This window comes from Leptodactylus fuscus, chromosome 4 (genome assembly GCF_031893055.1).
Source record: "Leptodactylus fuscus isolate aLepFus1 chromosome 4, aLepFus1.hap2, whole genome shotgun sequence".
NCBI lineage: Eukaryota > Metazoa > Chordata > Amphibia > Anura > Leptodactylidae > Leptodactylus > Leptodactylus fuscus.
Genome location: NC_134268.1, coordinates 206951635 through 206967964, shown reverse-complemented (window position 1 = coordinate 206967964; position 16330 = coordinate 206951635). Strand labels below are relative to the sequence as shown.

At 43.9% G+C, this 16330-nt stretch overlaps 1 protein-coding gene across 2 annotated transcripts in view; it reads left to right on the top strand.

Annotated features, from left to right (window-relative positions):
- Positions 1-15229: 15229 nt before the first annotated feature.
- The window catches only part of MALRD1 (MAM and LDL receptor class A domain containing 1), a 305716-nt gene continuing 304615 nt past the window's right edge, over positions 15230-16330 (top strand). For both annotated transcript variants that reach the window (XR_012715476.1, XM_075271657.1), the window contains exon 1: positions 15230-15418. Coding sequence is in view for 1 of the 2 variants with exons in the window: in XM_075271657.1 (XP_075127758.1) it covers positions 15232-15418 (187 nt within the window). In the remaining variant the exon portion in view is untranslated. The remainder of the gene's footprint in view (positions 15419-16330) is intronic.

The following is a 16330-nucleotide window of genomic DNA, read 5'->3' as shown; positions in this document are numbered from 1 at the left end:
TAGGTGGAGTAGTGTGCTTGCTAGTTCTATATAACGGAGTGTAACACATGTTCATTTACATGAATGTTAAGAGAGGACCATTCACATGAATGTTAAGAGAGGACCATTCACATGAATGTTAAGAGAGGACCATTCACATGAATGTTTAGAGAGGACCATTCACATGAATGTTAAGAGAGGACCATTCACATGAATGTTAAGAGAGGATCAGCCAAGTCAGTTCTAAGATTCATGTCAATGTCCAAGTAAATATGTTCACAATCTGCAGTATAGTGGACCTAATGAATAATAGGGCTGCAATACTGTATCTGTATAGTAGCCCTAAAGTATGTTCCTCAGGGTGGCTCTGTATAGATAGTCGTGCTAAGAAACATTGGTTAGGTTCTTATGGAGATTTAAGAATCTCAGATGTTTTAGTTTAGTTGGAAACCAAACTTTTGCAAAATTCAGGCCAAATCTGTTTTGTAGCGAACCTGTTCAACAATCTCTTCTAATTACAGAAGAAAAAATATGCAAATAAGTTTGTAAGTGCCCAGTAGGTAGCTGTTAGGAGTAGGGCCAGAGCCCTGCTGTACGGACACTGCCGGCCCTCTCCTTCTAGTGCTTTTTGGCCTAGCGGCGGGCGGGACCCTATTTAAGGATGGGGCTGGCTATTGAGTGTTTCTTCTAGTGTTCCTGAGAGTGTTTCTCCTGTATCTGATTGCCTGTTCTCTGACCCCTTTCCCCCTGATTTTTTTACTGTGCCTGCCCCTGTTTATGAACCCGGTTTGCCTCTAGACCTCTGCTTTCTGAACACCGTTTTGTACTGCTCTACCACTTCTGTTATTGACCATGCCTGCCTGACCTTCCCTTTGGATTATCCTTTGTACTGCACTTCCCTCTTGTTGATGTCCTGGACCGTACAACTATACTTTGACTCACTGCAGCCACCTGCTAACCACCCGCCTCAGCCTTCTGGATCCTTGGACCTGCAACGCTACCCAAGACATCTGCTGATAAGAAATCTCAGTGTCTGGTTTACTGTGATTTGTGGTGCGCTGTGTGTTCGGCATTTCCCTACCCGCACCGCTTTGCCCAGCAGTGCTGCCAAGTCCATCTCCACCATCTGGGGCTCTGATGAACACTACTGTGGGGTTGGAGTTGGTGCGGCCTAGTCTCTTCTCTCTAAACCCTTCCCCATGACTCTCCAGTGTTCTTAATTGATGGTTCCAGCACTCTTTGAGATCTCTCTCTCCACTGTACTGAGATAACTTACATGTTCTCTGTAGTCATAGGCTGGAATATGAACATTACAAGCCAACTAGTGGACATCAGCATTAATGACGTACTGTCCTGGTGCCTCCAACCAAGACCATAAGTCAAGTGCAGGACGGTGTCTATCGAGGAGACCCTAAGCACTTTCCACCCATAACACACTTGTGATCTCATTTGATCCTACTTGACTTCTCTCCACCGCCATAAAGCTATATTTGTCCATGTATATCAGATGGTTCCACATCATTGTCGCTAGTTCCATGCAAAGAAAATCTCCGACACACTCCCTTCTTTATTTGATAATGGCTTCCTCTCTAAAGGATATTTCATTAAACTTGATGTATCTGTTGTCCTGGCAAGTTACATAGTTAATGGCATTTCTATTATCAATATCTTTGTAATTAGAGCTAGTAATTTACTAGAATTTTAATTACTGTAAACTCAATGCCGGGAGACCAAAAACAAGTCGTACGTCTCCATTGTGTGCGTGACATAAAGATTAACCTCTGTCATTGGCTTTGTTTAGTAGGCTTTTGTAAAAGATTTAATGTAATGGAGGCTTTAACAGGCTTGGCAAGTTCACATATCGTGCATAATAAAGGGCCCGAAGATAAAAGCTGAATTATAGGGGAAAAGTTACCGCTATCGCACTGCTATTTATAAGAGGGAGATATTTTTTTTCTAATGGTCTTCTTAAAGTGGTCTATCAGTCATTACAGCTTTATCTCTCCCTAAAGACTTTTTCTCATGAACATAACCATGTTTAAATTTGTAGATAGGTGAAAGTTAAAGGGGTTGTCCAGGGATAAGATTTTTATAGCCTGCAACCAGACCTCAAACTGATCATCTGTCCTTATTGTGTCCGGGTTATCTTCTCATAGTAGTATCCTCCTAATAACCAGCCATGATGTCCACATTGTGGTCAGGTTATCTTCTCATACATGTAGTGTCCTCCTGATAACCAGCCATGATGTCCTTATTGTGGCCGGGTTATCTTCTCATACATGTAGTGTCCTCGTGATAACCAGCCATGATGTCCACATTGTGGTCAGGTTATCTTCTCATACATGTAGTGCCCCTCCTGATGTCCTTATTGTGGTCGGGTTACCTTCTGATACATGTAGTGTCCTCCTGATAAGCAGCCATGTTGTCCTTATTGTGTCTTGGTTATCTTCTCATACATGTAGTGTCCTCCTGATAACCAGCCATGATGTCCTTATTGTGTCCAGGTTATCTTCTCATGCATGTAGTGTCCCCTCCTGATAACCAGCCATGATGTCCTTATTGTGGTCAGGTTATCTTCTCATACATGTAGTGTCCTCCTGATAACCAGCCATGATGTCCTTATTGTGGTCAGGTTATCTTCTCATACATGTAGTGTCCTCCTGATAACCAGCCATGATGTCCTTATTGTGGTCAGGTTATCTTCTCATACATGTAGTGCCCCTCCTGATGTCCTTATTGTGGTCGGGTTACCTTCTGATACATGCAGTGTCCTCCTGATAACCAGGCATGATGTCCTTATTGTGGTCAGGTTATCTTCTCATACATATAGTGTCCTCCTGATAACCAACCATGATGTCCTTATTGTGGTCAGGTTATCTTCTCATACATATAGTGTCCTCCTCATACATGTAGTGTCCTCCTGCTAACCAGCCATGATGTCCTTATTGTGTCCGGGTTATCTTCTCATGCATGTAGTGTCCTCCTGATAATCAGCCATGATGTCCTTATTGTGGTCGGGTTATCTTCTCATACATGTAGTGTCCTCCTGATAACCAGCCATGATGTCCTTATTGTGTCCGGGTTATCTTCTCATACATGTAGTGTCCTCCTGATAACCAGCCACGATGTCCTTATTGTGGTCAGGTTATCTTCTCATACATGTAGTGTCCTCCTGATAACCAGCCATGATGTCCTTATTGTGTCCGGGTTATCTTCTCATACATGTAGTGTCCTCCTGATAACCAGCCATGATGTCCTTATTGTGTCCGGGTTATCTTCTCATACATGTAGTGTCCTCCTGATAACCTGCCCACAATAAGGACATTAAGGCTGAGTTTCTAACAAGTCTCAGACCATAGAAAGATCCTCCTTTCATGGTGATGTCCATTGACAATGGATCAAGACCAAAAATGTCACCACTAAGATGGTTAGGGAAATCTACACATTTTTTACATTTTTTTTCTATATTATGGAAATAAATGTGGAATTGGCCATGGAAACTCCAAATTGAATAGAGTTTGTAATGCAGATGAGGACAAAACCTCATTGAACATGTTTATACATAGGAAAGATAGTAAATTATTTTAGATTGTTGTCTTAGGGTTGTGGCACATTTCTCATGTTTCAGTATCCTACAGTTTTTATTTCCTTGCCTGTTTATGAATTCTCTTTAAGTAATCAGAATCTCTTGGCAAATACTTTCAAGTGTAAAATGGTATCAAGAAGACAAAGTGGTGAGAGGAGGGAGATGCAGCTGCATGCTGTGAGAGAGGAAGAGGAGCATAATGTTGCAGTCTGTGTGCTAGGCTGACCATAAGCTTGTGATATCCATCAGTGTGTATATATATATATATATATATATATATATATATATATATATATATATATATATATATATATATGGTATTTTGGCACTTTGGCTCAAGCATCATGAAGTCAATGTGCCGTAAATGACTTCAGTGGTTCCCCCGGGGCTGCTAATAGGGTGAGGAAGGGTGAATATTATCCTATAGGGTCTGAACAGGTATAGCTCTTTTGTTTTCTCTTCTTTGGGAGTTTTTCAGTCAAAACTTTTTGACAAATTGAGCTAAGCTTGACTCTTTATCCATCCCTGAAACAAAGCCATTAGTCACTGTGTAATATTCTCACATATTGGCCGCAGAACGAAGCTCTAACAACCTCCACAGACCATCATCGCCTCTCGCTTTCCTCCCTTACACATGGAATGAGCTGCATCTGCTGTATAACATGATCTCATGGTTCACAGGTTCATCCCTTCCCTCAGCTCTCAGCTATGTAGATAGCATTCAACAGCCTGTTTTCTTAGTTATGTGGAAATTATATCTTAATATGTCTTGTTTGTGCTAAACTGTTACATGAAATATTTCCGAGACGTGCAGATGGTGAGCTCCGGAACACATCTGAGTACAGACAAAGCTCCTGAGACTGCCAAAGCTCATTTAAGTAAGGCGTAATTGGCCGTAGTGTGGCTGGAGACGTTTCCCATCAGTATATAGGAAATATTGCAAGAACTCATTTAAGGACAAGGAATTTTACACTTTAGCATAGAATTTCTATTGTAGGACACAACAATTGGTTACTGGATCCCAAGATCAGACCTTATGGGTATGGATGGGGTGTCTCTAATTTGGCTGGTATGAGCTAATGTTTATACTTTTTTGGAGCATTGCTGTTACATCCCTGCCTGCTCGTGTTACTGCGCCACCCTCTGCTCACAGGTTGCGGTGCAGGAGACATGTGCAGTTTGATTCCTTGCTGACAGTTTTTGGTTGCACTGTGTGAACACGGCTCTAGTTTGGCAATTGATTTTCCACCACACCCGTCTGCTTTCACCTTCATTTCCCTCTGCTTCTCTAATGGTTAAATTTAGTCTTGCCCTGTGATTGACAGCTGGCCTTCCTAACAGGTCCAGGACCGGTTCATCCTTCCTGTTTATGCTTGGCTCACATTCACACTGGTGCTTGCTATTGCCTCGTGCTTGTTGGCTTCTCTCGCTGTTTAGTTACTTGTATTCTTAATCCTGACCATGGCTTTTCCTATTGACTATTATTTTGGACTTTGATTTGACACTGCCTTGCTCGACTGTTACCAAACCCTTGGCTAGCTGACCTCCCTTTGTTGTTGTTGTTTGTCTTTTTTGCGTTTTGTGTGTCACGTATATAGGAAGGGCTCGTCGCCAAGTTGCTGCCTATTGTGTAGGATAGGACCAAGCAAGCAGGAAGGGACAGTGGGGGGTTTCAGCTTAGGGCTCAGTATCTCTTGTGCCCCTTCCCAGTGTTTCCAGCAGCTACTGGGGAATTGCTGTCCTCTTCAATGAGGAACAGTACCCCTCTTGTGAAAGGGAGTGTCCATCACTCCTTCTTCTAACTGTGCGCACCAACCAGCTAAAGATGGGATCATAAATGGTCAGTCTAAGGCCTTGTTCACATCTGTGGACCCCCTCTTCCCGAACGGAGTACTGAACGCATTTACAAGTGGTGTGCAATGAAAGCACACGGACCCCATAGACTATAATGGGGTCTGTGTGCTTGCTGCGAGATCTCCACAGGGAACATGTGGATAGGAAATTACTTCACAATCTACTTTCCTGTCCACATGACTCATGCAGAAATCTCGCGGCAAGCACATGGATGCCATTATAGTCTATGGGGTCCGTGTGCTTTCACTGGACACCACTTGCAAATGCGTTCGGTAGTCCTTTTGGGGGGGTCCCCATGTGGACTCCCCGAACAGATTACCAAATGCAGATGTGAACCAAGGGTAAGGTTCATTGATTAAGGTTCTGGATTTTGGGTGGGTTTATTTATTAGATCCCAAAGTAAAAACTATAAAACATTACTGAACAGGTACTGATGGTCCATGTTGAGTCTACTATACATGATCATACACTAGGGGATGAGTCGATGTTCCTTACTCTAGTCTTCAACATAATATTGGAAAACATGATCATATGCAATTGAAATGCAGAACAGATAATATATCCATATCTGTTTCCAAAAACAGGACCATGACTCCCCCCCTGGACCATTTTATCCAGTTACTAGACGGATACTATTTGATACTATGGGTGGAGATCCTCTCGAAAATTCATGAAAATTTCCATTCAAAATTTCATCTTCAGGAAAATGTCATCTAGCGACGTTGCTCATTTGTGACCTTTATTTTATAATCTCACTCCAGAAAGTTTAGCCTTTACATATCTTGTGTCATTATTAGAGCGCGGCTTATGACGGAGCCCGACTTGCGTTGCGTGCCATTGAACATGGAAAAGGTTTAAGATTCCATAAATGTGAGTTTAGTCGAAGGACGGAGATGAAGTTTAATTTGCACTTTAAAAAGCTTGCACCTAGCACAGCATTTCTCTGCATTATCTTCAGCCATTTCCAATTCCTTCGCTGAAAGGCTTTCTCGGTAGTGAGCAATGTCATTTTATCAACATTGCTTGTATGAATAAGATTAGACAGTCCAAGAGTGCTGTCAGGAGATAGGAGACTCAGTAGAGATACAGGCAGCGCCCACCTCATCAGTTCAAGGCATTTTAGGATTATTTTTTATCGCTGCTCGGAAACATTTCAGAGTTTAATAAAGAGACTTTTCTCTAATAAGGAAACACATTTTCTGTATTATGTAAGATTGGAATTATTACCGAGCCTTATGCTACCCATAGACATAGAATTGTGTAATATCCTGACATACAATTGGGGATAATGGCCTAGCGGACCGTTCCGATCCTACTGAACTATCCTTTGCCATAATTCTATGGAGCTCAGAATGACTCATCTGGCCTCGGGAGTAAGAGACGTCGCTGTGATCCTTTGTCATGCTTGGGGCTATAGAACCATCATTTTCAGAAAGAAGATGTCCCTTCCGAATCTGGTGGGATATCACAGTCAATTTGAAAGCAGTGACTGGTAGTAAATAGAGATGATCGAGTAGGTATTCGATCGAATACTACGGTATTCGAAATACTCGTACTCAATAGAGTGCCACTCGCTGTTCGAATGTAAAAGTTCGATGCAGAACCAGCATTGATTGGCCGAATGCTATACAGTCGGCCAATCAACGCCGGTTCTTCTCCTACCTTTAGAAGTCTTCTCCGTGCAGCTTCCCCGCGGCGTCTTCTGGCTCTGAATACACTCTGCCAGGCATCGGGCCTGGGCAGAGCTGACTGCGCATGTCCGCTTGTAGTGTGGGCATGCACAGTCGGCTCTGCCCAGGTCCGATGCCTGGCAGAGTGAGTAAATAGCCGGAAGATGCCGCGGGGAGGCTGCAAGGAGAAGACTTCTCGGAGGATCCAGCCCGACCCTCACTCGTGGACTTGGTAAGTATAATTTGATTGAATGTTGCCTACCCCTGAAACGAGCATTTTCCCCCCATAGACTATAATAGGGTTCGATATTCGATTCGAGTAGTCGAATATTGAGGGGCTACTCGAAACGAATATCGAAACTCGAACATTTTACTGTTCGCTCATCTCTAGTAGTAAAGAATAATTTGGTGTCTTCCTGGTTGACTATAGAAATGTTCTGGTTTCTGAAATGAAAGCGTTGAGAGGTTGGAGCCTAGGGCAGAGTGAAATAGTACTAGTGTCGGACTGTGGTTCCTTGGGCTCTCCAGTAAATCGATGGTGCAGTCCACACATAGGCGTAACTTGAAGATCCTGAGCCCCAATGAAAGTTCTGTAATGGGCCCCGGCCTATCTTGTACCACTTAAAACAGTGGTGTATTTTATGAGGCAGAGGGACCTTTGGGGGCCTCATTAGTGTTCTGAGCTCACTAGCAACTGCCACTTCTGTACCCCCTATAGCTATGTCCAAGTGTCAAACTCCGACAACCCCTTGGAAATAGACCATAATACCCTCATGTTTGGGTTTCTTATGCAGGACCATTATTGTATTAGAGCATGGGCCCACCAAAAGGTCCTCCAGTGGGTCAGCCTAGAGCTAGGTTCACAGAGGTATATTGAGACCCAATACAAAATCTGTAATGGACCCCTGCCTATTTGAAATAGTGAAATTTGAATATTAGGAGGCAGAGGGACCTTTGGGGGACCCTTAGCTTCCAGAGTTCGATAGCGACTGCTACCTCTACAACCCCTATAGCTATCTCCTCGATCATTCTCCAATAACTCCTTGGAAATAGATCATAGTACCCTTCATGTTTGGGTTTCTTATGGTGGACCATTATTGTGCTATAGCCTGAGCCCAGCAAAGGATCCTCTGGTTGATCAGCCTAAGTTAACAGTAGCATTGCCTCTCTTGTCATTATGATCAATGGGGGTCTCAGTGGATAATGTAATTTCCCACCAATAAGAAACGTATTGCCTATCCTGTGGATAGGCAATAAGTAGAGATGAATGACCCAGTGAGCCATGTTTGTTGCGAATCTTCCAAAAAATGGACGGTTTGGTAGAACCCAAGGTTTTGGGGATTTTCCTTAAACAAGTCATTATTTTACTCTGGGTTCTCTTCATATTCCAAGATGTAATAACTAGAGATGAGCGAACACTAAAGTGTCCAAGGTTCGAAATCCGATTCGAACAGCCGCACACTGTTCGACTGTTCGAACGGATTTTGAACCCCATTATAGTCTATGGGGGGAAATGCTCGTTTCAGGGGTAGGCAACATTCGATAAAATCATACTTACCAAGTCCATGAGTGACGGTTGGGCTGGATTCTGCTTGAAGTCTTCTCCCGGCGCAGGGTCCCCGCGTCCTCTTCCGGGTGGAATTCACTACGCCTAGGCATCCAGCCTACGCAGAGCCGACTGCGCATGCGCGTGTATGCGTGTGCATACCTGCGCATGCACAGTCGGCTCTGCCTAGGCCGGATGCCTAGGCAGAGTGAATTCCACCCGGAAGAAGATGCGGGGACGCAGCGCAGAGAAGACTTCGGAAAGGTAAGAAAAGAACCAGCGTTGATTGGCAAAATGTATAGCATTCTGCCGATCAACGCTGGTTCTGCATCGAACATTAAACTTCGAACAGCTAGTAGTGTTCGATCGAGTACGAGTATTTCAAATACCGTAGTATTTGATCGAACACCTACTCGATCGAACACTACTCGCTTATCTCTAGTAATAACTGGAAAAATAATAAGCAGTCCTACATACCTTCCTTTACTTCTCCTGTGTCTGGTATTCATTCTTGGGCGTCTTATGGGCTCCTGGACATCAGTGGCCCCAGGGGCAAAAAAGTGGTAGAGCAGCATGGAAGATGCCACAAAGAGAGGTGAGGGAAGGCGAGTATGTTTATAGTTTTCCCACATCACCCATGGACCTATGGACGTATTATACGCTAGGGTCTTACAATGGAGCTGGCAGGCAAACCTTGGGTATATTCATGAAAAGAATCTCGAGACATTCCCCCAGTGATAACTTTTAATCTTTGTACAGCCCCTTCCAGATAATTTAGTCTGTACTTTGCTTTCCATTTGCATATCTCCATACAGTATATGGCTTTAAGGACTGGAATAAAAAACTCATTTGTCATGGGCATGTCAGCCCAGAAAACTTTTAAGTTAAAAATAATGAGCGCCTTGATTAAAACGGCGGCGGAATAACTAGAGTAATTTAATTGTACATTAATCATAGCCGAGAATGCCTGCCGCACCGACAGCTTTACGCTGCACAACAGCAGGGTATTACTGACAACAAATATGGCAGATTTATTCTAATCCTCTAATTGCAAAGGGTTAAGTATATTAATTGGGCACATTATTAATTCAGCATTCTAAAGCTTCATACGGTGCAGACAATTCCATTCATGCTTATTGTGATATTTGTTACATCCAGGACCTCGGCGAGGAGTCTCAGGCATCGCTTTTACATTGTCTGTGTTTGCGGTAAATACATGAAGCGTGTCCGTGGAATAATGAGAATGTAAATGGTGGCGGTACATGGAGATAACATAGACATCTCCCCCAATGCCGAAGATACAACACCACCAATCACTTCTCCATAGATGAGCTTTCGGGCTCATTCACCGAATTGTCCACCGGCAAAATTCTCTTCTTTCGTAGGATGGACAGAACATAAAAGGAATCTAGAGGTGAATGTATCAATGGATACTCCTATTGTTATAAGCCATTGGCAGATTGGTGGATGGGATGGTTGTTTAACGTCCCCCAGTCTCCAGAGATGTCATTAAAGGGATTTCTCGGCCCAAATGCATTTTTCATACTGTCTTCCTATCCATGTGAAAGGTCGTCAGTATCTCATCTATGGGGAGCCAGTACCAAAACACCACTCAGAGCTGCTGATCTGGCTCCAGGAACCAGAAGTTACAGCAGTGGATGGGGAGTGGAAGCAGGTCTTCTTCTATTCCAGTAATAGGAGCAGAGCCGCAGTTCCCCAGTGCCACCACTATACAGTGGATGGTGCTGTAGCTCTCTACCTATTACTAGAGATGAGCGAGTACTGTTCGGATCAGCCGATCCGAACAGCACGCTCGCATAGAAATGAATGGACATAGGCGGCACGCGGGGGGTTAAGCGTCCGGCCGCCGTCAAAGCGGAAGTACCAGGTGCATCCATTCATTTCTATGGAGCGTGCTGTTCAGATTGGCTGATCCGAACAGTACTCGCTCATCTCTACCTATTACCTAAATTGGATTAGGCCAATGCATGTGATGCCCATTTGATGCATTGTGTTGCAACTTAGGCCTTGGGCACTTTCCACTAAGCCGAGCCCATTTTTCTTACAAGTTCCAAAATTTCTAAAAAGTCACTTGAGCAATGTGACACAAGGCATGTAAATATCCCCCAATGTTCTTGCATCTTGAAATTGTTATTATACAGTATATTTAAGGCTCCTCTTATTCTTTATATGTCTTGTTCCGGGGTCTCACATGCTCTGTACCATACTCCAGTCCTACTCCCAAGCAATGGAATGATTCCTGTTATTGTACCAGCTAGTCATATTTTGTGGTCAAATAGAGAAATAAAATGGGGTTAATGTACTCAGACCCCAGAGTATAATAAGTGGAGGCCCAGGGGAGGTGACAATAACCAATAGTGCCAATATAACCAATATGCTCATCTTGTCTCACCTCTTCTGGGCATTCTTGTGGTGCGGCATGCCAATGTCATGATGTTATGACCCAGCATCATGATGTTGGTTTACCCCATGTGACCACTGAGGCCCAATCACAGGCCTCATCGGTGACCCTGTGGTGTGTGACATCAAAAAGGGACTGGAAGAGGCCAGAAGAGTCACCCAGGAACCACCAGAAGCCACAAGGATACCCAGGAGAGGTGAGTATAACTTTATTTTTACTCACCTCCACTTATAATACTCTAGGGTCAGAATTTTGTAATTATTTTTGTTTGGGAAAATATTTGTTATTATTATTAGAGATGAGCGAACAGTGTTCTATCGAACTCATGTTCGATCGGATATCAGGCTGTTCAATGTGTTCGATTCGAATCGAACATCACGTGGCAAACTCCAAAAAAATTCGATTCCCCTCCCACCTTCCCTGGCGCTTTTTTTGCACCAATAACAGCGCAGGGGAGGTGGGACAGGAACTACGACAACGGGGGCATTGAAAAAAATCGGAAAAAGTCATTGGCTGCCGAAATCAGGTGACCTCCATTTTAGACGAATAGTGGATTTCAAATCCGGGTCATATGAGAATGTGAACTTTGTGACTATGAGACAGGGATAGCTGTACAGGCAGGGATAGCTAGGGATAACCTTTATTTAGGTAGGAATGTTATTAAAAATAACTTTTTGGGGCTCTATCGGGTGTGTAATTGTGATTTTTGTGACATAAACTTTTTCCAATAGGAATGCATTGGACAGCGCTGATTGGCCAGAGTACGGAACTCGACCAATCAGCGCTGGCTCTGCTGGAGGAGGCGGAGTCTAAGGTCGCTCCACACCAGTCTCCATTCAGGTCCGACCTTAGACTCCGCCTCCTCCGGCAGAGCCAGCGCTGATTGGCCGAAGGCTGGCCAATGCATTCCTATTGGTAGCAGTGCTGAGCCAGTTCTGCTCAACTACAGCGTGTGCCGGTCAGCCCATCTGATATAGCAGAGCCGAGTGTGTGATGTAGCAGAGCCGAGTGTGGATATAGGAATCCACACTCGGCTCTGCTATATCAGATGGGCTGACCGGCACACGGTGTAGTTGAGCAGAACTGGCTCAGCACTGCTACCAATAGGAATGCATTGGCCAGCCTTCGTTCAATCAGCGCTGGCTCTGCCGGAGGAGGCGGAGTCTAAGGTCGGACCTGAATGGAGACTGGTGTGGAGCGATCTTAGACTCCGCCTCCTCCAGCAGAGCCAGCGCTGATTGGTCGAATTCCGTACTCTGGCCAATCAGCGCTGGCCAATGCATTCCTATGGGGAAAAGTTAGCTTGCGAAAATCGCAAGCTGACAGGGATTTCCATGAAATAAAGTGACTTTTATGCCCCCAGACATGCTTCCCCTGCTGTCCCAGTGTCATTCCAGGGTGTTGGCATCATTTCCTGGGGTGTCATAGTGGACTTGGTGACCCTCCAGACACGGATTTGGGTTTCCCCCTTAACGAGTATATGTTTCCCATAGACTATAATGGGGTTCGAAACCCGTTCGAACACTCGAACAGTGAGCGCCTGTTCGAATCGAATTTCGAACCTCAAACATTTTAGTGTTCGCTCATCTCTAATTATTATTATTATTATTATTATTATTATTATTATTATTCTATTAATTGTTTCCATATTTAAATATAGTTTTCTTAAAAGTAAAACCCTTCATAGATGGGTTCATAAAACTTCAGAGGGAAACACATTGTAAGGTATTCTATAGACGCGACACGACAATAAATAAAAGATGTATCTAACAGTACAAAACAATGCGGGCAGAATGTAAAAGGTTTCTTGTTCTAGTAGCAGCAATGCGACTGCAGAGCGCCCCGGGCCAGCGTCAGAGACTAGTACAAGATTATTTGCCTCCAGGTCTTTAGTTCTAGACCTGCTGTGAGTGTAAATTCCATATTACTTTAGATTTTATTAGTTTTTGTATAATTAGCCATTGTCCTTTATATCCCAATGAAATCCTAATTAGTTGGCAGCGGATACATTCTCAGCAACAATGTTTCTTACAGAGTAAAATGATCTCCATGTATATTCTAGATAAGTATGAGGAGATCACATGGATGACATCTGTAGCCTCGGCCACCAGAATGAAAGGGCTTTGGAGAATATCTAAAGAGGGTTTTTTTGGGGATGTATATAAATAAAGCATATAGGACTCATAAAAACATAAAAACCTTTTACTCACCTCTTCTTAGGCCTCCATTTCCAGCGCTGTTCTGTATACAAGTCCTTGGGCTGTTTGTGCCAGGTGACCACTTCACAAACGGCATGTGACTGCTGTTACTGTTTATGAAGTGGGGCCTCAAGATATGAATTTCACTTCTGGTTCTATCCAAAATTGTTCAACCCTGAAACAAATCAGGAATAGGGTTGAGCCGATCTTGAGATTTCAGGATTGTTTTTAATTCCGATTTTCAATCATTTTCCATCCGATCCTGATTGGGATCGTAAAATTTGCTCAATTGCCGATGGGGGTCGCTCAACCCTAGTTACTTTATGTTTATGGAGTAGGGTTGAACTGATCTTGAGATTTCAGGATCGTTTTTAAAATTTGATTTTCGATCATTTTCCAGCCGATCCCGATATTTGCTCGATCGCCAATCAGGATCCGATCTTTCCAGATCCCGATCGTTCAACCCTAGTCAGGAACCCCAATCAACAGAAACTGAAACTAAACAAATCACCAGGGCTTCACCCATTTCTATCCATAACATGTCAGAATAAGTGCAAAGTTTACCTTTCTGTCTATGATCCACTTTGACTCTTTGCAACTATGTGCCATTTGTAATATTGGTTTGTTCATGTCCAATGCTAGGTTCACATTAGCGTTCAGGTTTCCGTCCTCCAGGTCCACATGGGGACCTGAAAGATGGAGACCCTGTCCACTTAAAAAGCAATTACACACAGGAAGCCCAAGACCCCATAGGCTATAATGGGAAGCGCCAGGTTTCAGTATAAAACTGGCAGAGAGAAAAATCCTCCTCGCAGGACTTTTCTCTCTGCCGATTTTAAGTGGAATCTGGGACAGAGTATCTTACGGAGATACGGGGCAACATGGTGGCTCAGTGGTTAGCACTACAGCCTTGCAGCGCTGGAGTCCTGGGTTTGAATCCTTCCTAAAGAGTATCCTACGGAGACTTGTGACCCTACCATAAGACGGTCCTTAACCCTTTCCTGAAATCCGGCATACTACTACTAGAAAATCGAAAAAAAATCCCCGCTGCAGGAAGGGGTTATAACTAGAGATGAGCGAACAGTAAAATGTTCAAGGTTCGATATGTGTTTCGAGTAGCCCCTCAATATTCGACTACTCGAATCAAATATCGAACCCTATTATAGTCTATGGGGGGAAAATGCTCGTTTCGGGGGTAGGCAACGTTCGATCAAATTATACTTACCAAGTCCACGAGTGAGGGTCGGGCTGGATCCTCCGAGAAGTCTTCTCCGTGCAGCGTCCCCGCGGCATCTTCCGGCTCTGAATTCACTCTGCCAGGCATTGGGCCTGGGCAGAGCCGACTGCGCATGCCCGAACTACAAGTGGACATGCACAGTCGGCGCAGCCCAAGCCCGAAGCCTGGCAAAGTGAATTCAGAGCCGCAAGACGCCGTGGGGAAGCTGCACGGAGAAGACTTCTAAAGGTAGGAGAAGAACCGAATCGAATACCTACTCGATCGAGTACTACTCGCTCATCTCTAGTTATAACCCCCTAAGGCACACAGGATCTGATCGTGACTGCACGCCCCCATTTTTTTCTCTGTCCGATGTGTTCACTTTTTAAAAATTTTGGCACATTATGATGCCCCATTTCTACTGAAGTTCACAGTTTATTTCACCATTGCCGTGACTCCACATCACATTCCTATAATACAGCCCAAAGTTTATTTCAAGAAACCATGAAAAAAGTAAGTGAGATAAGTCACATCTGAAACTTGTTGTTTATCTGAGGAAAGTTATCAGATCTCTCTGCCAGGCACAATAATTGATAATACCGGAGCAACAGCACTGAGCGGCCGGCCATAAACCTGCGCTGGTTAAACATTGTCTAAGGACACACCTGCCCATTCTAGTGACAAGAGACGATCTGACAACACTTATGACCACAACTAGTCATAGTGCAGCCTAGATGTCAACGTAAACTGGAGGCCTCTTATGTTTTATTGGACCCAAATGATTAAGGATTGCAGACTCTTCGCTCCTCTCATATTATTCTATATCAATGCCGTCGTAAGACCAAGTCATGGCGATGGATTTCAGTGCAGCCAAGGATTCTCCATCCCACTGGACTACGTGTGTGATTTTACCGATCACTGCGGGGATGGCAGCGATGAAGTGTCATGTAAGTATGCCCAGAAACTTATTTGCGATATGTAGGACTTCTGTATCTGACTTTGTATTTCCTGTTCAAATTTTTCCAAAATAAAATAACAGGAGTACAAGAAAGAAAAAATACATTTCTACGTGGAGCCACTTTTTGTGGCAAAGAGTAGGGTGGGGAATAAATCAGCTGTATATTTATTTATTTGGAAAAAAAAATCGGAAAAAATTTCAACAAAGAAGTTTGTGGTCATATTTGTTAATTTTAATTTTTTTTAGAATATATTTTCTCCCTTTTGGAATAAACTCTGGATTTTTGACTTCAGGATCCGTTGGCTGCTTGTAAAAAAAAAAAAAAAAAAAAATTGACAAAAATTTTGATGCAGAATTTGGAGAAGGTGGTGTTTTGCCTTTATTTGGCAGCTCCAAATTCTGCTGGTGGATTTTGACAAATTCTGTCCAATTCTGTGCCAATGTATTTTTCGTCTCCCATTCATTTTATTGGAAGTTCTCAGGTGGATTCCATCTCAAGTTTAACTTCAAGCTCCTACATGTGAAGACCCCCTAAAGAATCTGCTTAAGACCACCACCCTATATAGATTAGATATCCTGTAACCGATTTGGTTCCACCATATTTTATGCATACTTGCCATGTTGTTTCAGAAGACTCCCCATCAGGGGTGAACCTACCTTTTTTGCCACCTGAGGTGGACGACAGAAAGCCCCCCCGGGGAGGAGGGGGTGGAATGGAGGGGGTGGAGCAAAGGGGGCAGAGCAATGGGGGGCGTGGTGGAGCGGCATTAGCCGGCAGAGAGCAGGCAGGAAGAGGACCTGCTCTCTGCCTGAGCGTGAGGGGAGGCCGCTGGAGCAGCGCTGCGTCCACAGGGCCTCCCCAATCCACCGCTCGCTTCCCGTGCCGGGCTGCCGAGACAGT